Source organism: Cordyceps javanica, chromosome 2 (genome assembly GCF_051103115.1).
Source record: "Cordyceps javanica chromosome 2, complete sequence".
Taxonomy (NCBI): Eukaryota; Fungi; Ascomycota; class Sordariomycetes; order Hypocreales; family Cordycipitaceae; genus Cordyceps; species Cordyceps javanica.
Genome location: NC_139296.1, coordinates 153,403 through 173,830, shown reverse-complemented (window position 1 = coordinate 173,830; position 20,428 = coordinate 153,403). Strand labels below are relative to the sequence as shown.

The 20,428-nt window shown below is 55.2% G+C and overlaps 6 protein-coding genes across 6 annotated transcripts; 5 read left to right on the top strand and 1 right to left on the bottom strand.

Moving 5' to 3' along the window:
- Nucleotides 1-8,393: 8,393 nt before the first annotated feature.
- Nucleotides 8,394-9,702, top strand: V2A60_002582 (SANT/Myb-like DNA-binding domain-containing protein; the record flags this gene model as incomplete). Its single annotated transcript, XM_083253931.1, has 4 exons — nucleotides 8,394-8,425; nucleotides 8,874-9,354; nucleotides 9,420-9,467; nucleotides 9,526-9,702. 4 exons carry the CDS (start codon nucleotides 8,394-8,396, stop codon nucleotides 9,700-9,702), a joined length of 738 nt encoding a protein of 245 aa, XP_083110057.1.
- A 1,310-nt stretch (nucleotides 9,703-11,012) lies between these two features.
- On the top strand, nucleotides 11,013-12,662 carry V2A60_002581 (uncharacterized protein; the record flags this gene model as incomplete). Its single annotated transcript, XM_083253930.1, has 2 exons — nucleotides 11,013-11,863; nucleotides 11,936-12,662. 2 exons carry the CDS (start codon nucleotides 11,013-11,015, stop codon nucleotides 12,660-12,662), a joined length of 1,578 nt encoding a protein of 525 aa, XP_083110056.1.
- Nucleotides 12,663-12,784: 122 nt separating this feature from the next.
- On the top strand, nucleotides 12,785-13,620 carry V2A60_002580 (uncharacterized protein; the record flags this gene model as incomplete). The annotated part of the gene is made up of 2 exons (XM_083253929.1): nucleotides 12,785-13,283; nucleotides 13,379-13,620. 2 exons carry the CDS (start codon nucleotides 12,785-12,787, stop codon nucleotides 13,618-13,620), a joined length of 741 nt encoding a protein of 246 aa, XP_083110055.1.
- A 703-nt stretch (nucleotides 13,621-14,323) lies between these two features.
- V2A60_002579 (uncharacterized protein) lies at nucleotides 14,324-14,765 on the top strand (the record flags this gene model as incomplete). Its single annotated transcript, XM_083253928.1, has 2 exons — nucleotides 14,324-14,624; nucleotides 14,722-14,765. The coding sequence occupies 2 exons, from the start codon at nucleotides 14,324-14,326 to the stop codon at nucleotides 14,763-14,765; spliced, it is 345 nt and encodes a 114-aa protein (XP_083110054.1).
- Nucleotides 14,766-15,816: 1,051 nt separating this feature from the next.
- V2A60_002578 (uncharacterized protein) lies at nucleotides 15,817-17,724 on the top strand (the record flags this gene model as incomplete). The annotated part of the gene is made up of 5 exons (XM_083253927.1): nucleotides 15,817-15,924; nucleotides 16,015-16,365; nucleotides 16,444-16,663; nucleotides 16,740-16,822; nucleotides 16,888-17,724. 5 exons carry the CDS (start codon nucleotides 15,817-15,819, stop codon nucleotides 17,722-17,724), a joined length of 1,599 nt encoding a protein of 532 aa, XP_083110053.1.
- Nucleotides 17,725-17,829: 105 nt separating this feature from the next.
- On the bottom strand, nucleotides 17,830-19,972 carry V2A60_002577 (uncharacterized protein; the record flags this gene model as incomplete). The annotated part of the gene is made up of 4 exons (XM_083253926.1): nucleotides 17,830-19,366; nucleotides 19,426-19,488; nucleotides 19,558-19,774; nucleotides 19,861-19,972. 4 exons carry the CDS (start codon nucleotides 19,970-19,972, stop codon nucleotides 17,830-17,832), a joined length of 1,929 nt encoding a protein of 642 aa, XP_083110052.1.
- Between the last annotated feature and the right edge of the window lie 456 nt (nucleotides 19,973-20,428).

The following is a 20,428-nucleotide window of genomic DNA, read 5'->3' as shown; positions in this document are numbered from 1 at the left end:
TTTGTTTGGTTTTTTGTCATCATTTTCCGACATGAAACTCGTGCCCTGGCGAAACCCACGGCGTCTACGACTGCGCCACGCAGGGGAGGGGGGGGGTGAGGGCCGCCGTCTGCGTTGAAACAGTACCAAGGTGGCTCTGGACATCTCACCTCAGTATCAGCTAGTTGGCCTTTGATGAGATGCGTGGGTGGATACGCCGTGGCAAAAAAAAAGGTAGCATAGCCCACATGCCAAAATGAAAGAAAAGAGAGAGGGCAGTGGTTGTCCATGCATAATGCCAATGCCGCTTCGACTCTGACGCGAGGGAGATGAGCCAGTGACGGGCATAAGGCAGACTTTGGGGGGGGGGGAGGACTTTGAATGCCGCCCGATAATCCATCCGTTCACGAGCAGAAGAAAAGTTTCCGGAAATTAAAGAAAGGGATGGCACTGACTCTTCTACTGCCAACCAGCACCGATTTCTGGACTGGCCCGGGGGTTTGCATGGACTGCGTGTAGTTGTCACTAAGTTGTGTGGTTGAGACGAGACGGCTGTGCTAATAAACAGATAGGTTGGCCATTTCTTGTCAGATTCGCTCATCCAGTCAGGTATTGGCTACAAACTCAAAACGTCTGTTGGAACCATCAGGCCAAGGCCGCATAGCATCCTCACCCAAGGCACACGCACACGACCCGGCAGTGTCGAAGCAAGCGTCCTTTGCACGCTTCGCGGTGCTTCAGCCTCCCCTCCCACACTTGCTGTTGCTTTGGCCTTTTTTTTTTTTTTTTAATTTTGGGTCGTTTCGAGCTCTACATGTTTGCGGCGCATCACTCAGGTTTCGATGCGATATATTGGCCCCATGTTCGGCGACCCTGCTATACGTAATACGTGGCAGAATGCGCATTATATTATGATAATCTGTCATGGTCAAATTGTTGCAATGCGTGGATAAAAAAAAATAATAAAATAAAAAGGGAAAGGGGAGACAAGGCCGAGGCTGTGCCCCGAGGGGCGCGGCGCAAAGCCTCATCGGGACTGTATGCATGCAGGGCGGCGGCGTAGCAAAAGTGAAGTGGGTAAAAACCGACTAAACTAAACTGGCAGTTTGGCCAACGTATCCGTACTTGCAGATTTATTAGTTGGTTGACCCATTTTCCCGTGAGAAACCAGACGATCTCAAACAACTAGGGGGTTTGGTTGACGGACGAGCAGACACGGGAGTGAGTTGTGCCGATCGAGGCTCTGCATCTCGGAGGGGGCGCGCGCCCTTTTGGGTTACATGTTTTGTTGTCCGCCAGGAGGTCATGCGAGCAGGGCAAAGAAAAGCATGACGTGCAGTGCAAGAAAGGTGCCAAAAATAAGGCACACAATGCACGAGGGGAGAAACTACGGTCGCAACAATTCGGCGGGAAAGCGTTCGTTTGGCATAGAGAGGGCGGAGAGAAAAGGGCAGGGGTGTGGTGTGTTTCACGCAGTTTGAGCAACGTTTGGGCCGTGTCGCGGTGCAAAGTGGCGGTAAATAAAATGATAATAATAATAATAAAGAGGCCAAACCCGTTTCGGGGGAACCGCTTGAAATATGGGACGGACGCTGTCAGATTAATCCAATTGAGTAGCAGGACAGGGCTGTTACTGTCCTAAACTTACATGCCCGCCGCCGCCCCCGGGCTGCGATGAGGCTGACGAGCGCAAAAACTTACCCTGGAGCCTCATGTCTTGCAAACGCACTGCCGCCTTTTGTGCATGAATGTCCTGCAGAACTACTGGATGGTTCTTGGAGCGCGTCATCATCTGTACGACTACTCGGCATCAAAATGTACATGAAGACGTCTAACCCTGTAGAGTGGCCATGAATGTTGTGGGAAAACTATTCATGTTTTGGACAACTGGGGAAATGATTTGCTGAGAAGCTCTCTCGGGAAAACCAAAGCAAAGTATCAACGAGGGCGTCTACTCCCATTACTCGTCTATATTAGCCGCACTATAAGAGTGACAACAATAGAATTGCAGAATAGTGTCTTGTTCATCTTGTCCCAAACATGCCAATAGCTTCTACAATCGGCCCCAGAGACTACATCAGCCGCTACGTGACTGGTCAAGGCAAGATTTCTACTCAGAATTGATACAGGCATATGCTTGTCTCCCGGATGCCTTTGTTTGATGCCAAACTCTTCACCCCTCGTGCGAGGCAGGTCGTCAGCAACCTCTTGTAAAATCATGTCGGAGAAACAGATGGAAGCCATCTGCGGTGCCCAACTAGTCGATGATGTCGGTGCAGTGCAACTGGTCTTGCGGTCCGTTGACAAATCTCCGTCTTGCATTGTCATCTTGTACCGCAGCTCGTGAGCAGGTTGGGTGAGAGTTTTGCTGCCGCTGGAAGAGACATGATTCTCGTAGTGCTGTCTCGGAAATCGCAGTAGAGCCTCGGGCGGGCGACAAACCGGACCTGACAAAGAGGCCTGAACGCTTGAGAACATCGGCCTTTTTTTTTCGGGAGACGCTTCGCGGTAAGCACATACGTCTCGAACAATTCACGCCATTGCTTTACCCTTGGAATGACCTCTGAAGTATGCAGAAATTGTACAGGCCGGCTTATGGCGGCCGCCAGAAGACTCACCATCTCCAGAGACGGAGCAAACATCATATTGGATGGTAGACAAGCGCGTCAACATCCCGGGGGCCTTCTTTGATTTACTCCCAAGATACCCCCCAGGATATACAGAGAACTAAAAATAAAGTCGGCTCTGACGGTATCTAGAAGACGAATCGTGTCTGCAGTTCGAGTAAGCATCACCCCAGACGGTCGACATTGCAAAGAGAGGTATGGTCTTGAGTAGAACCAGATTTGGTAGGAGTGGGAGTTGCTATATCAGAGAAAAAATAAAGCAGTCTTTCTCTTCATAATACCTGTCAGGTATCAAGTTGAAAAGATGCAAGATGGAGCCGAAATGAAGAATGTAAACGAGGTCATGTCAGAGTGCTACTTTGCTACCTTTACTAGAATGCTCACCTCACTGAATGCGCAGCGCACTACGCCTAGCAGGTGCTCTTACATGGACCAAGTAGCTACATATGAAAAGGACAGAAAATAAATAACACGTTGCTCTTTTAAAAGTCTGTGTTGTGTCTGTCTGCTACATTGCGACTTTAAAAACTTGCCATTCACGTTTGTGGACGTGCTGGAGGGCATCTCAATGTGAAATCAGTCTAGGCGTGGCAATACTGGCGGAAGCATCGCATCCGTAGCATACAAAGAAAATAGAGATGGAAAAACCTACCGCTGAGAATCCATCGTTTCCAACTTCATTTGCCAAGGGGTCAGTCCCGTTCTGTTCAACGTCGCCCCTTTGTCGGCCTTGCTAGGCTGGTAGTAAGCTGGGAGAAGACGTTTGAACCTGGTTGTTTTTTCTTTTCTTTTCCTCTTCTTCAAGGTTTTCCATTCACCAAGCTTTTTCTTCCAAAAGAAAAAAAAAAGATTAGCGTCATCTCCTTTCCTCAAAACAGCCTCCCTACCAAGTAACTACACTCTGTTACAATGACGTCTCGCGCGTTAAAGCAGAGGCATTCTGCGATGTGCTAGGAAGGCATGCAAGTTTACTTTGGAATTGGTCGATTCGCTATTGATACATGCATTGCGCCCTCTCAATTTCGGAGGCGAGCTGCTATAATGATGTTTGCTCATTGGCTTCGAAGCGTCAATAACGGACACGTGCGGTCGTCTTCCATCGAGGGCCGTCTCCAAAGGCTTAGCATGTTAGTTGCTCGACAGCGGCAGCTGTGATGATGCACTCGATATGTCAGATCCTGAAGCATGATTCGCATATTTCCTTTTTTGAGTATTTTTAGACCCCAACACTGGACATCTCAGCATGGCTACGCATGATGTCCCGGGTAGGCAACCCATGGCGGCGACGCGGCAGAACCACAGGCACATTCATCGAAGGAGCCGGTCGTTTTTTTTTTCTCTCTTTTTTTTCGGTTGGTTGCTCGTTCTGCAGCTTGTCTAACCGAGCCTGATGTGATCCTACGGCAAGTTGGGTGAATTGACATCTCATCGAGGAAAGAATAGCAAAACTTCCATGTGGTGCCAAGAAAACGCATCCCGTCCTCACACGAAAACTCATGGCGCAGTGGGAAAGCTGGGACGAGCTGATTGACTATAAGTACCCTGATGGTCGTCGAGTTCTAGTTGTCGGGGAGCTGATTTGAGGTATCGCCAAGATACGGTGTCCCAGCGAGCCGTGCGATGGTATTGGTAACATCAGGATATAGAGCAGTGGACCAGACTGTAGATGGGGCAGTCTTGGCTACAAGGCAATGTGAACAAGATGAATGGCGCGCATCGACGCATTGGTGCCCCAAGCTCCCGAAAAGCGAGCCGGTAGATGCGTGCTGATACTCGGGCACAGTGGTGGTAAGTAGCTTACACGATCGGAAGCTTCCGACCCACGACAAGGTACAAAAGGTACACATGCATCAAGTATCGGGTCGCTTGTGAGGCAGGTGGGGGCGATCCATGGTCGCGAACCATTGGGGATTTTTGTTTGTGCCAGTGTTGGGAGAAGAAGAGGAGCGTATTGATGAGATAAGTACTAAGATGGCTGGCAGGTTGGAGATTGGGGTGAGCAGGACACGAAGAGTCTTGTTCTTCTCTACGAGCTTCGTTTTCGCCCCCTTTATTATCGTCCTTTCTGGTTGTCGTCCTCAAAACCATGCTGGGCATGGGACACTTGGGCCTCTTGGTGATGACGACTGCGTATGGCTTGCACGTGTTACAGGGTCGGGGATTCGTCACCACGTCGCGAATCGATATTGATTACCCGTACTCGGTAGAGATGAGTGTCAGTGCAGACGCAGGCAGGTCACAGGTGTGACTATAAAGTGCGCAGACGGAGCAAAACGGCAGACGGACGCAGGAGCATGGAGATGTCTGCGCCGGACGGAAATTGCGCTGAGCTCGCAGATGGATCCTGGCTTGCCCGGGCGTGAACGAGCAATCTGGCGAGGGACTGGTCGGCTTGGATGCACCGCGCTAAGGATTCTGAAGCTTAGCTAGCTGCTAGCTACCTTATTAGGTGTCTCATGGTAATGACTGCGGTATGGAAAGCAAGCAAGCAAGCCAGGTACGGAGAGAGAGTGTTGGGTAAGGTGGAACGGTGAGGCTTGATGATGTCGTCTGGGGAGCAAGCATGCTGGGAAGCGTCTTGAATGCTGCAAGAGGCGGCAAGGTACGGGCATGAATGACGGGTACAAAGAGATTCAGAGATGAGGCGATGGGTGGACAGATGATGAATATTGTGGAGAGAGAGAGAGAGCGCGAGAGAGGAAGAGGAGAAAATAGGTAGACAGCCAGACAGACGGACAGACAGACAGACAGAGAGAGAGAGCAGGTTGTCGAGGCTTGGGCTACAGGGCAAAAAAAAAGGGAAAAAATGAGATGAGAAAAAAAAAAAAAAAAAAAAAAAGAGTGGCTGGTGACGGTGGCGCTGGATCAGAAGTACCGGATACGGGCATGGTACCAGTAGAGTGGAGTCGATATGGTCTGAGCGCAGATTCTGTTGACGCATCGTCATGTGCAGAGACACACTGTGCAGGCACTGTGCTAGGTGGTAATCTGGTGTGAGAGAACCGGCATCTCTGTGCAGTGCACAGTGCGTCCATACAGTGTCGCAAGATGCCAGCGACGCAAAGCTCCACCCTTGTCCGAGGGAGAGTATGAGAGGAGGGGGGTACCCTGACAGTCCCCGCCGACCTCTTTACTTGTACCTCTTCATCTCCCTTCTACCTCTTCTTTTGCTCGTGTCTGCCCCCTTTTCTTGTCACTTTTTTTTTTTTTATCAAGTACGGAGCCGAGTGACTTGCGGATCAAGTACCTCTGTCCTCCTCTTACTCAGTATTCCTGCATCCTCCCACCATCGCACCCGCTTCGTCCACCCACAGTTCGCTGTACCCAAGTACCTACTTTACGGATTACTTACCTTTGCAGTGCCTTTTTTCCAGCGGCCACGCCGACCACAAGTACTTATCCCTGTGGTGCTTGTTGCTCTCTCGCAGTAAGTAGACGCAGGTGCAGCAGCAGCAGCTCAAGCAACTCAAGGAGCTCGAGCAGCTCATCGAGTGTGCCCGTTGTTGCTCACTGCGACAGAGCAAACGATTCGCAGCAAGAGGGCGATTCGAAACGGGACAAGAAGAGAAAAGGAAAAAAAGAAAAAAGAACAAGGAAAAGAACAAGATTCAAAAGAGTCGAGTCTATTACCGTGATTCATTTTGCTACCATCAGGTTTGTCTTTTTTTTTTTCGGGCTCTCTCCTGGTCTTCTTGTTCCTGGTCTCCTACAGAGAGTACTCTCTCTCTCTCTCCCCCCCTCTCCCTCCCTCTCTACCGCTCCCACTCCTCCTGCTCCCTCCTCTCCCGCCCGTCTACTTTTAGCCTACCCTTGCCGACTTTGGCCATGTTCGTGTCATGGTCGTGTCGTGCCTCTTCTCCCCCCTCCAGCCCAGCCACCTTCCTTAGCAATGTGCCCGCGCCACGCTTGTTTACTAGTTACCAACAACGCCTCTGTGCCTCTGGGCTAGGAACCACGCTCATTGATTGACTGACACCCACTATTCGCAGTGATTCTCTTTTGCTCAAATCGGCATCCAATCATCAATTTTTCCTTTTCAGAGAAGAGAAAAAAAAAAGAATCAAAGAGACTCGAGAAAAAAAAAAATCACCCAACAAGGGAGAAAAAAACCCCGACACTACCTACGTCAACGTCCCTGGCATTCCATCTTATTGCGCATTCGCAACCATACAGCCACCCACCTACCTACTTACCTGACCTCACCGAGGCAGCTGCCGCCGTACCTCCCGCTTTCGTCACTGCTCCAAAGAGCCCAAAAGCCCAAATCTCAAAAGCAAGCGAAAGCTCTTCTGTCAACTGACCGTCACTAGTGTGCGGCAAAGACCCCACCGTCAGGAATAGACGATACTTGTTGCTCGTCCCAGATTCAAAGCTCCCTTTCCTACAGCTACACACAGCTCACTCTGTGGGTAGCTTTCTGCAACGCCATCGCCAGCCAAGCGACCCAAGGTAGTTTGCCATCCTAAGCTACTAGCTACCTAGCTAGCTAGGTACAGACAGACTTGCCAGTCACTAGCGGCCCAAGGCACGCACCTAGACGGCCAGACTCTCCTACTTGCCCAACACTGCAAGACTGGAAGCGCGCCTTCTTGTCCTCTACTCGTCTACTGATACGAAGCACTCACTGCTCCTCCTCTCCTCCTCTACTTGCTCTATCCTCTCTACAGAGTACCGAGTACTTACTCTCTCTCTTTTTTCTCTCTCTCTCTTCCTCTCCCCCTCTACTCGTCTACAGAGTACTCTCGACTCCTCACTAGCCCCAAAATCACCGGGCCACCAGCCACCAGTCACCAGCCACCAGCCACCACCGCCTCCCCCGTCCTCGCGCGCATCGTCACGCCACACTCTTTCTTGCCTAGACTTCTTGGTCGTCTTGCTTGGCTCTTGCTTTCTCGCCAGAGTCCAAAAAGTCCGCGCCGCCCGTCTGTACCTCGCCGTACCTTGCTCGCCCGTCCGCCGCCAGCCAGCCCTGGTCTCTCTTCTCCCTCTTTGGCTTGTGACTTATTCTTGACATCTTTCCTATCATCCATCACCCATTTCCATGTAAGTCTTGCATTGTCTTTTCTGCACAACCTCAATCTTGGCTCGCCGCGTCCCCGATTCTGCCTCGTCTTCCTTTCCCTCCCACGCGCCGCCTCGCCCCCCGTCCCCTTGCTTCAATTCTGCTCGCTCTCTCTCGCGCGCCCACGCCCCACGTCTTCAATCAAAAGCGCTGCCGCGGCCGATCGATGCCAGGAACCATTGCGCACCAGCAAGCTTGCTTCGCCCTCGTACCTACCTAGCTCTGTTCCGAATCTGTACAACTTGCTGCCTCGCCCTGGCTCGCGCCACCTTCACCCGCATTGCTTTTCCCCGACCTCATCACCACGTCGCGTCGCGCGCCAGCCGGCCTCAACTGGCCTCGCGCTTTCCGTCTTGTGCGCCCGCCCGCCGCCTCGAGCGCATCCCTCATTTCCATCCTCGCGTCGCAGCATCTGCACCAACAATACACAACAGCATCAGGACGAGGCAAGCAGCAGCGCGCAATATCGCCCCCCGGGTCGCCGCATCTGCTTCCCTGATTGCGCGCTTTGTACACGAGGGCCCTGGTGTTCCGTCGTGCGCAATCTTTCCTGTCCATCTGCTACACTCGCCCCGCCGAGCATCACGACGCACGCGCGCATTCGCACCGCATTGCTTTCCAATCTACCACCACCCCTTGACTAATACCCTTGACTACCCTCCACTGCATCTGCGTCCGCCCTTGATTGCCCTCTCTGCTAACACGCCTCTCCCTCAGCTGCCAAAATGGAACAGTGGCAAGTCGGGCCCGTGCCTGAGTATGTCTACTCAAACTCCACCCACCCCCCCAGTGGCATGCAGTAAGTTGCGCCTGTCCTCCGTTGACCCTCCTGCTTTTTCCTCTCGCCATCCATTGCGTTGCGCATACCTCCCTGGCCGGCCCTGGCCTGCTTGTTTTCCCCCTCGCGGCAAACATGCAGTCGTCACAGTGCTCTACTTCCCACTGCTTGTACAACACCCAGCTCCATGCTACCCCGTACTATTACTACTACTACGGCTCCCGGAATGGCCATGCTCCCAGAACAAGCCTTTGCTTGCTTGTCGGACCGCTGCGCAGGCATACCCTCGTAGCAGCCTCGCCGATGCACTCTTGCCCGTCCCTGGCTGTTACATATACATGTCGCCGCGCTCGCCATGCCTAGTGACGGCGCCAAGCTTGCTCCTTGTCTCGTCTTGTCTTGATGCTAACCTGAATTGCCTTGACAGCAATAACCCCTACCAGGCCACCGACATGGCTGCCAGGCGCAATGAGCGCATCGAGTTTCCCTATGCTGGCCAGCCTGGTATGGCACCTCACCAGCAGCAGCACCCGGGTGCCGTTCAGCCCTCGATGAACGTGCCCCAACCCCAGCAGCCGCCCTCGGGCCCGGGTTCCCAGCAGCAGACCCCGACTCCCACGCCCCAGCCCAGCCGCCAGCGCAAACGACCGGCCCCGAATACCGCGCCGTCGCCTGCTACTCCGGCCGCCGTTCCCGCCGTCACTCCAGGCCAAGCCCCTGTCCCGACGCCGCCTAATGCCCAATCTGCCCCGCCGCCTGCCGCGCCTGCTCCCGCCGACGACAGCAGCGCCACGCCTTCACAACCTCCGGCCAAGAAGAGCAGGACCAACACACCTTGGAGCCCGCAAGAGGAATTGCGTCTCAAACAAATGCGTGACGCCGGAAATAGCTGGGCTGAAATTGCCAAGGTGAGACTCGGCCTCGATCACGCAACCGTGCAGTCGCCCGTCAAGATACTAACCCGCGCCGACAGACTTTCCCGACAAGGACAGAAGGCTCCGTCAAGAAACATTGGTACAAGGTTTGTTGATGATTGTCCTCGCACCTGATTAGACGACAACTAACGCCTCGACTACCAGGACATGCACTACGCCGAGTTTGCCGAGGACGAGAGCCAGGCGCTCCTCAATGCAATCAAAGACTACGAAAACAACAAGTGGAAGGTGATTGGCCAAAAGGTCGGCAAGCCCGCCAAGGCTTGCGAGCATTTTGCCAAGGAGCATTTTCCCGATCTTTTTGCCAGCACCAAGCGATGAGGCATGGGCTGGGTCAGGACAGCAGGTTCCGTCTGCCAACGACGCTCGTCTGTCATGACTGCCTGGCATGATGAGTCATGAATGACTGTTGAAAGTTTTGGCAGCTCGCTTGACTTGATTAATAATTTGATGGCGATGAATTCGCCTTGGGCAATGGCAGAGTAGACTGACACAACCCTCTGCAGGTCATTTCTTCTTTCGTGGGATGTCGGGACTGGCTTCCAAGATTGGTTTGATGCGCACATGCGGCATTATTGATTAATATCTAGTCCCGGGAGTCTGTTGTTGTTGTTGTCGTTGTTGTTGTTGTGTGTGCGTTTTTTTTTCAATTTAGATTTGTGCGTTTCGGTGTATCTTTGTATTGACGCGCGGACTTGGACTTTTTTGAACTGAGCTGGGTGGTAATTGTTGCAGGTGGCTCGAGGCTGACTGTAGCGGATTATTTATTTCCTATTGATTCCATTTGTTTCCTGGGGGAAATTGACGTCGGGTATAAACAGGATGACAGCTACTGTGGCTGTAGAGGAGATTGTTTGTTTTCAAAAGTCGCGATCCGTATACTGGTCTGTTTGAGGAGGAGGATGGCTTTAGTTATACCCCAACACAATGCCGAGCTTTTTGTTAGCAATATATTAATAATATTAGCAGTTGAAAAAGGGGAAGATGTTCCCATGACGACAGGATGAAGGATGAGTAAGTAGCATCAAGGTCAACGGCTGTGAACAAGTTGAGCTGGCCAGTGAGTGGTGACTGTGGTGAGTGGTGGACGAGTTGGCCGGTGGTGGGCGAGTTGGCCGGTGGAGGACCGATGATGGACTGATAGTCTGAATTGGGCGACGACAAAGGAGTCAAGAATTAGCCGATTGGTCGGCCCCACGACTGCCGTTTTCGCCGGATGTGGAGTTTTTGGCTTTCGTCTCCACCGCCACTCATTGCCTTTCGCCGAATATCTGCTCGACACATGTCCCAAATATTTCCCCCTCTTCTTCAATTCATGTACGCGCATCTTTTTGCCGAGTTTCAATTGCACGAGGGTTTATTGTCTCTTGTCATCTTTCTGGATAACGCAGTGCTTTTTTTGTGCAGCGGCAAGCCAGTGTTGTGCAAAACCCAGCGCTCATCTTTCGCCGACTAGGAGGCTCGCCCAACAACACATTTGGGGCTCTCTACTCTCTCCCTCTTATACCCGTCTCGGTATATGACTACGCAAGGCCAAGAAAGGCAATAAATTCAGGACAGAAAGAGGGAGAAGAAGGAGAAAGAAGAGGAAAAAAAAGACGAGAGCGAAAAAAAAAAGTGAGCAAGCAGAAATGTCCCCGCCGGTTACAACAGCCACGGCCACCCGCCAGTACCGATGTAAGAAACGTCAGAAACCATGCGACCACTGCCGTGAGCGCAAGCTCAAATGCCAGACGGAGAGCGGCGGCAGCAGCGTCAACAACGGCCGGCCGCCGCCCTGTCAGCGCTGTGCTCGCAGCAACATCCCCTGCACGTATCTTGGCCGGCCCCGTCGAAGGGCATCCGGCATGCCACCAGCCACTACCAATGCTGGTGCGCCGGCCGCGACGGCAGCCACCGGCGCCGACGACGCCGGTACTGCCGCTACCGCTCTCGACCCTTGCGCGCTGTCGCACGCCAACCTAGGCGCCGTCATGGCGGCCTCGGGCCCGCTTGACTGCCGCGAGGGTGGCAGCAGCAGCACCACCGGCGGCGGCCACATGACGATGCCGCCCCCGGGCTGCGGCGTGGACCCAACGCCGGCGCCGCCGGCGGGCGCGACCCTCAACACGCCGTCGTCGTCGTCGTACCACGCCAGCGGCGGCAGCGGCGGCGGCGGCCGGGTCTCGACGCAGCTCAGCCAGACCATGGACACCATGGACGGCCACAGTATCATGCTGCTCGGGGCCTCGTCCGAGTCGGACCCGTGGCTGCTGAGGCACTGCCACTTTGACCAGCTCGGCCTGCGCTCCGTGCACAGGATGTACATTCGCAACGCGGGCGGCGTGCCCACCCGGGACAAGATTCCCGTCCACTTCATCGTCAGCGACAACAAGTACCTCAACCATCCGCTCCTCCCGCCCTACCACGCCGTCGGGGGGGATGCGCGACTGCAACTGAACCAACTGGTGCAGCCGACATATGGCGTCCGGCTGATAAGCCTGTGAGTCTCTCTCTCTCTCTTTTCCCCTTTGCCGGCCCAAGAACCCCCCTCGCTTCCGACTAACACGTGCAGATTCCGTAAACATGTATACCCAGCCCTCCCCATCGTTCCCAGCGCATACATGGACGTTTCGCACGCCAGCAGCACCGCGTCGCCCATCACGAGCACCGGCCTCGACGCCATCCCCACGTCGGTGCTCGCGGCCATGTACGGCCTCGCCATGCCCTTTGCGCTCAACGACGAGCTCCTGGCCGTGGTCAATGCCTTTGAGACGCCGCCGCTGCCGCAGCTCTGGACGCTCGCGCACGCCCTCATCCAGGCCGACATGCACCGTCCGTCCCTATCGACGGTGCAGGCGGCGCTGCTGTTCCTGCACAAGGACGGCAACGGCCACGCGACGTCGTCGTCGTCGTCGTCGGACAGCAGCGGCGGCAGCGACCTGTCCAGCTCGGCCTTTCTCTGGTCCTTCATCGGCAGCACCGTCGGCATGGCGCACAGCCTCGGCCTGCAGTTTGAGTGCCGCATGTTTGGCATCCCCGGCGCCGACAAGCGCCTGCGCCGCCGCCTGTGGTGGGCCCTGTACATTGAGGAGAAGTGGCAGAGCCTGCTCATGGGCCGCCCGCCGTACATTCGCGCCGACGAGTGGGACGTCGGCGAGCTGTGCGACACGGACTTCGAGATGAAGACGGCCTCGTCGTACTTTGACGAGGCCGCCGCCGTGGTGGGACGCACCTTTTTGCCGTTTCGCGACATGGCGCGGTTGGCCGTCATTGTCGCCGATGTGCAAGAGAAACTATAGTAGGTTGCCTTTTTTTTTTTTCTTTTTTTTTCTTGTTCTTCTCTTCTCTTCCTTTTTCTTTTCTTTTCTTTTCATTTCATTTCATTTTTTTTCAAGAGATTTCATCACTGTTCAGCCAGCTCATGATTCATCATAGTTCACTTCGTGCTTGTCAAAAGCTGGCAGAAGACCTTGCACTCAGCATTTCCACAGCCAAGCCTCTTTTTGACCGGCTCAACGACTGGCGAGCCTCCATCAGCGCGCCGGAGCCCTTTTACGACAACATTGTAGGGACCAGCCCCTACCCGACGACCATGTACTTTGCCTACCTGACCATTGTCACGTACGTGTGGAGGGCGCTGCTGCGGCCGACGGTGCGGTCGTCGCCGCCGCCGCGCATCATTGACGTCGAGGACGAGCCGCCGCTGCAGGGCGCGGGCGGCTTCTTCTTTGAGGAGCTGAGCTGGGACTTTTCCGATCTGCCCGAGATGGAGCTGCACCTGGAGGAGGACATTCACGCGCACGGGGAGGCGAGCGCGACGATCAAGGAGCTGCACCAGGCGGCGCAAGCCTACGGCGGTACGGTAGCGACGTTTACCTCGCGCTTGACGTCGCGCCATTTTGATGAATTTTGGTATTCCTGTAAGTGGGAGATGGGGAGATATAGGAAGGGGCTCCCCCAAACCTGCACAAACTCCAAAGATGAACATGAATACTAACTAATAAACGCGCCGCAGGGTCCCGAATCGGATTTGCCGTGATATCCAATTTTCTGACCTTGCTTCTCGTGCAGGCACCGACGGCGGAAAACACGCCGCGAGCGAAATGGATGCTCGAGAGCTGGCGCCAGACGCTGCGGTACCAGAGCAAGGCCTTTCCGATACTGCGTCTGGCCATGGCCCGGCTAAATGCGTTTTACTGGGGTGGGTTGGCCGAGACGTTTTGTCTTCCGCCGCATGTCCAAGATGTCATTGCGTAAAGATGACTGAGAGCCAAGAGTGTGTAATGTATATGTATGTATGTATGTATGTAGATGTGCAAAAAAAAGAAATAATAATCCAAATTTATTCATGATTGGGCGATGAGATGATGCACGTCCGGCGAATGCACACCAAGCTCAAAAAGAAGAAGAAAGAAAAAAAGCAGCCAAGACGCAAATAGAAAGCAATCCACACACCCCAAAGATTTTAAGCTTACATGACAGATACACACCCTAGCGTGCTTATTAGCTCGATGGTCCTGGCTGAGGAGAGAGGCTCGGCGAATCGTGAGCTGAATGATGGCTGATAGCTGGCTTGCCGAGTAGATAACAACTTTATGCGTTCGGGCGCCATCCGAGTCAGACACCATATAAGCCCGGGAGCTGCCCCCTTTACTCCTGACTTGCTTTTCCTGGCAAGAGAAACGAGAGCAAGTTTTTTCTTCCTTGTTCTCTTTTTTCATGAATAAAAAAGACGACGCTCAAATCTTTCAACACGAAAGGATCTTCATCTTGGTCCCATGTTTGTATGGGACGCAGCAACCACGACTGATCCTTGCACTGACTGCGTCGCCTTTCCTACCACCACCAACCACTACCTACCTACCCTAAAAAATTCCGCGTGGACCCTGTCGAGCGAGAAACCCCCCCCTGCAAGCTGCAGCCCTATCAGTTCACTAGTGACTTGACTTGGTGATCACTGATGAGCACGGCAGCAGCAGCAGCGGCGGCCGCCGCCTGGCACGACGACGACGACGACAACAACAACGACTTCATCAAGGACGGGCAAGGCCCGCCGCCGTACGAAAAGACGGAGCGTCTCCCGCCGTCGTACCACGACATCAGACGCGCGGACCGGCATGCGGCGACCGGGTGGAAGGGCTCGCTGCGTCGCATGTTTCCTCTGGAGCGACGCTTCGAGACGGTTACGCTAGGCGGTCCCTTGCCAAGCAGCGGCGGCGGCGCCCGCCACACCACTACAAGTTCTACCAGTACCACTGCAGGTAAGTGAGGGGGGGGTATTTTTGTTACTTTTTGGTGCAAGCTGATGAGGCTTGAGAAGAATTGGAAAAAAAAAAAAGTGCTAACACCTTCCTACAGGGACCGGTACTGTGACTGTGTGTTTCGGGTCTTGTTGTCGATGAGACGCGGGATATTTATTCTGGAATTCCTTTCTGACGAGATATGACATTATGCATTCTTTTTTTTTATAGACGAGCAAAAGGCGAAAAAAAAAGATACTCCCGGCGTTGGCATTGCGAGTGTGTTCGCTTCTTGTCTCATCTCGGGTTCTGGCCATGGCGACCTTGTTGGAGAGCTAAAGCAAGCCATGTTACATGGCTGGCTGAGCCAAAATTGTGCCTTTTTTCTCTCTCCTGTACCATACAGCGTACTTTTCTTTTATATATCAGAGCAAAATTTTTTTTTACTACACATGCCTCTCGATATTTACATGCCTCGCGATATTTACATGCCTCGAAATATATACATGCCGTGGACATAACCACACAACCTCTCATCCAACAGCTGCCACGTGAATGTGTTTCCACAGGGCCCCTGTTGCCAAAAAAGGCCCAGTCAGCTGCTGCTCGAGGCTTTTAGCGTAACGCGCTAAACCTGCCGGCCTTGCGTTGGGCAAATTAGGGTCGTCGCGATTCTTCCCAAACGAGATAATCGTGTGTGCCTGGCGGGGGAGGGGGGGGGACCCCTTGTCTCCAAGTTGTTCTCTATGAGGAACGCCGTCACCCGGTAGCAAAGACGGAAAGAGGAATATATTGCAAGATACAGAGTATGAAAATTTCTCAGCCTCGAAACCAGACTGAAAAGATTCACGTACGTAGACCGTAGTCTTTTTACGCAGCCCCCCGCTTCGACGATGCCGTCACTGCAGGCCAAGTCGGGCAACTCCACGGGGCTGAATGGGTTGGTGCGCCAGTAATGGGTCTGCCGAGACGAGATTCCCTTCGAGCTGAAGCTTACCCAACTGCTACTGATGGTTACCTAGCTCTTCCCAGGCTGCGGGCTTACAATGCCGACTGTGGGAATAAATAGATAAAACCTGGGGGGGGGCGGCCGCATGTGGCGGCGCTGCCCCTGCGTCGCCATTGTCGCCATCATCGCGACTTTTTTTTTTTCTTTTCTCTTCTTCTCTGCCGCCGACTCGGATACAAAAAAAAAACGGTGCTCAAACTCACAATGGGCTCAAGCGCCATGTACGCCGCCGCGCTGGTGCTGGCCTTGAGCGCCGTCCGTGTCCGCGGCGACGTGCCTTTTATGACGGAACTGGAAATCTTTAGCCAACTTGTGAGGCGAACCAACCCTCTCACCTCTCTTCCCTTGCCTTTCTCTCTCAGCCCAACTGACTCTTTTTCGTTTTCATCTGCGCCTTTTCAGGCACCATGCGTCACCTCGGCCGTCACCAACGCCTACCTCTGGGAGCAGGACACGACGGCGTGCGGCTCCGAGCCGACGCGGCTGCAGTCGTGCATCTGCACCAACACGGCCGAGCTGGCCAAGATGACGGCCTCCATCGTCAGCGCCGTCTCCTCGCGCTGCGGGACGCGCGCCGACGACGACCAGAGCTCCGCCGCCCGCCTCGTCGACAAGTACTGCCACCCGGACCGCGCCGTCACCTTTGCCACCCCGACGGCCAACATCATCCCCGGCGTCATGAGCGACGTCGCCGCCATCTCCTCGCTGCCGCCCTGCGTCCAGTCTGGCCTCTCTGCCGCCGTCAACGCTGCTGTACGTACAAGCAAAAGAAGAAGAATTGATATATATATATGCCCTGCCATCTGCTGTGCTGACAACCCTCTCCGCTAGGCTTACGACGGCTGCCCGACAGTCGCCAACATGTGGGCGCCCTGCGCGTGTAGCAAAAAGAACATTGTCGACCAGATCAACTCGAGTCTCGGTCCCGAGGTTCGCAAATCGTGCTCCAATGCCGACGACATGACCCTGGCATCCAGCTTTTACACCCAATTCTGCGCCATGAACCAAGGCACCACCTCCTTTGGCCCCATGCCCGGGCCTCCCGGTGACAGTGAGTTTTTTTCCTTTTTGCGACATCTCGACATCTCGGACATGTCCTCTACGCGGCCGTCTCTAACATGACCAAGTGACTTACTACATCACCGCGCTGCCTCAATTTAGCTCTCTGCGTCCGTGCGCTCAGTCCGGCATCATCCAGGCCGTCATGTCTGTAAGTTGTCATCATCCACGTATACACGCCCCCCAGTGGTCGACACTGATCCCAACGGGTCCCAGCAATCCTCTTACCTCTGCGCTCCCGGCCCGCAAGCTCTCGCCTCGTGCGTGTGCCTCAAGCCCGGCATCCTCGGCAAGGCCTCGCAGAGCCTCACCGGCAGCGTAAAGTACAACTGCGACAACACGGCCCTCGCCGACGTGTCCTCGGCCGCCGACGTGCTCGACTACTACTGCCAGGCCGCCCAGAAAAAGGTCGTCGCCACCGTGAGCCAGTCCATCTCCGAGACCAAGGCGACGGGCCCCGGCCAGGCCACGCGCCCGACGTCCAACGGCAGCGGCAGCGCGGCGCCCAAAGAGACCGGCGCGGCTGGCAGCGACAGCGGCGGTGGAGGCGGAGGCGGAGGCGGTGGTCTCGGCAAGGGTGCCATCATCGCCATTGCCGTGCTGGGGGCGCTGGTCGTCGTCGGCTTGATCGCCTTTGTTGCCATCTTCGTCCGTCGCCGCAATCGCAAGGCCAAGGCCAAGGCGGCGGCCGAGGCGGCAGACGCCGCGGCAGCGGCGGGACAGTCGCCATTTCCCCAGCAATCGGAGCTGGCCACCAACTCGCCGTCGTCGGAAATGGACGCAAAGTCGCCCTACGCGCCCCCGTCCATGTCCGAAGTGGCCGCGACGCCCACACCGTACCAGCAGCAGCAGCAGCATCACCCGCACGCCGAGCTCTCGGGCACGCCGCAGATGCAGATGCATCAGGCAGTCTCTCCGAGCGAACTAAGTAGCCCTAGATCAGAGCACGCACACGGACAGAGTAACCCATACAACCCAACTCAGAACTGGGCGCCGCCTGGTCAAACCATGTACGAGCTGGATTCCTCTAGTCATGTTCCTCATGCAAAGTAGGCTGGCTGCATGTTTCGATAAAATGAGATTTTGTACATTATGATTAGCGTCCAAACTATGTTACTATTTTTTTTATATCAAATCCTCATCTTGATAAGCCCCAATTTACATTTTAGAGCCAAGGGGGATTCTCTGGCCGAATGGCGCAAAGTCTGGCAGCTCCTTGCCCCAGACAAGGCGACAATCCCATTTGGCTCGCTCCTTGCTCTCATCGAACCGTGCTGCCGCCGACGGCACACCGACATCCGGCAGAAGCCACTCGCGGAGGCCACCCTCGCCGTTCAGAATACAACGACGAGCGACCTCGCCTGCAAGCTCATCACCGTCTCGCTGCGCATCCCACGCGAGCAGGACGCCGACGACGATCCAAGAGAAACTAAACATGACGCTGCGGCCGACGGACAAGACGTCAAAGATGTAATCCTTGTTCTTGCGCAAGCGACCGTACAGGTTCCCCCACGAGGCCTGCAGCGCCTCGCGGTAGTCCCTGTTCCCGACGCCGTCAATGGCCTTGGACAGCCAGCTGTTGATGTGCTCCAGATGGTTCCGGTTGAGCACGTGGCGCACGAATTCGCTGCTGAGGACGTTGGTGGTCCCCTCCCAGATGGCATTGACGGAGATGTCGCGGAGCGCGCGCGCAACGTTTTCCGGCTCGTCCGGGTCGTCCATGTAGCCGACGCCACCGAGCGCCTCCATGCACTCCTGCATCGTGACGACGGCATTCTTGCTCGTGACGGCCTTGGCAGCGGCCGTCAGCGCTCTCAGAACCACCGTGGCCGCCTCGCCAGGGTCAGGCAGAGGAGGGGAGGCTTTAAGGGTGCCGGATTCCGGGAAGCCATTCTCTGTAAAGCTCATCAGGGAGACGGTAAAGAAGCCGAGCTGGGTGAAGCCGCGGACGCGCACCTCAATGTCGGCCAGCGTGCGCAGGTGCAGGGGCAGCGCCCAGAGCGGGTAGCCGAACACGGTCCGGTTGGCGGCAAACTGCTTGGAGATGCCGAGGCCGCGGCGCATCGCCGCTATCGAGGACACAAAGGCCCACGCTCTGGTCACGTTGAGGAGGTGCGAAATGGTGGCGACGCCGCGGTCCACGGGGCCGACCAGGTGCGCGCGCATGTCCTTGAGCTCCAGCTCCGCGGTAGGCAGCTGCTTGGTGCCAAACTTGTTCTTGAGACGATGGATCCGCACGCCGTTTGTCACCACCTTGCCGGTGCCGCCACCGCCGCCATCCTCGGCAGCAGCAACCGTCCTGGTCAGCGGCGCCAGAAAGGCGCTGAGCTTGCCGCTCTCCGTCTTGGCCAGGAGCATCGTGACGTCGGCGTCGGTGGCGGAGGAGAAGAACTTGAAACCGGACACGAGATAGTCGCCCTGGTCGAGCGCGCCATGCTCGCCCTCAGTCTTGCTCGACAAGGGGGCATATCTCGCCCACGTTTCGGTGTTTTGGACGTCGCTGCCGCCGGGCCGCTCCGTCATCCACTGGCCCGATGTCCAGCTGCCGGTGCGAGCGGTCAGGCGGTCGTACGTCTCATGAAACGGATGGGACGCGGGCAGTCCGGGAAGCTGGGAGCGTAGCAGACGAGCCGTGCCGTCGGTCATGGAGAGAGGGCAGCCCGTGAGCCCAGAGACTGGCGAAAAGAGGTAGTTTCTAGAAACATGGTCAGTTCCCTTGTGTTCCATGTCTCACAGAGGCTCTACTTGGCGCACTTTGCATGTTGAACGATTCGATTGTATTTGCCGTACCGAGTCTCATAACCGATGGCGACGGTGCTAGCGGCCGTGTTAGTGAGGAATAAGCCATCCACGCGAGAAAACCAGAAGCATAGCAGCGATGCGTACCCTTCTTCCGCACCCCATTTGCGCAGGGCTCTCCAGCCTTCGCTCGTAACAAGCCTGTCAACGTCATGGCGGGCACCCCACACGTTGTGCTTTTCGACAAACGGCTGCTGCCTCTCCGCGTTGAGGTTCCATTCCTTGACCTGCGGCGAGATGGTGGCTTCCGCGAACCTGGTGAACGCAGGCACCACTTCGGCAAGGATATCCTCGGGCAGGTACGCTATCAAGTGAGCAGATGAGCGTGTGCGAGCCTTGGTTTTCGGTGCGGAGGGGGGGGGGGGGGCGCAACAGTTGTAATCTACTCACCAGCAAGGGCACGTTGGAAATAAGGGTCCGCGATGAAGGGGTTCTCGGGCTGAGACATGGAAAAGACGAAGCCGGCTTCCGCGCTGGCCGGGATGGGTCCTTGTTCCGCCATGGTGGATTTTCGTGAACAAGATGAAAACTCAAAAGGAAAAAAAAATACTACTTTGGGCGTGGGTACAGGTAGCTTGTATTATTTAGAGACTGGCTTGGGTCTGGTTTCGACGTTTTGGACTGTTATTAGTTATTTCTTTCCCCGCCGGCTATACGATTTACAGTACCGAGGCCACCGCAAATCGCGGGGAAGCTGGTCGGTCCCCTCGGCTGTCGCTTTATTAAGCCCAGAGGGTGGCGAGATTAGCTCTCCCGCACAACCACCCTTGCCTGCATTCTTTCAGACGCCTTCTTGACCGTTTGATTCGCTCTGCTTGCAGGGGCGTGCTCACTCGTTCATGTGTACTGTCGCCCATCTATGTGGCTTTCCAGTCTGCGCTGACGCAGTGGGAGCTTCTGTAAACCTCGCTGTAGTTCGGTTAATCGTATTTATAGTTCTCACTCTGTGTAAAGAAAG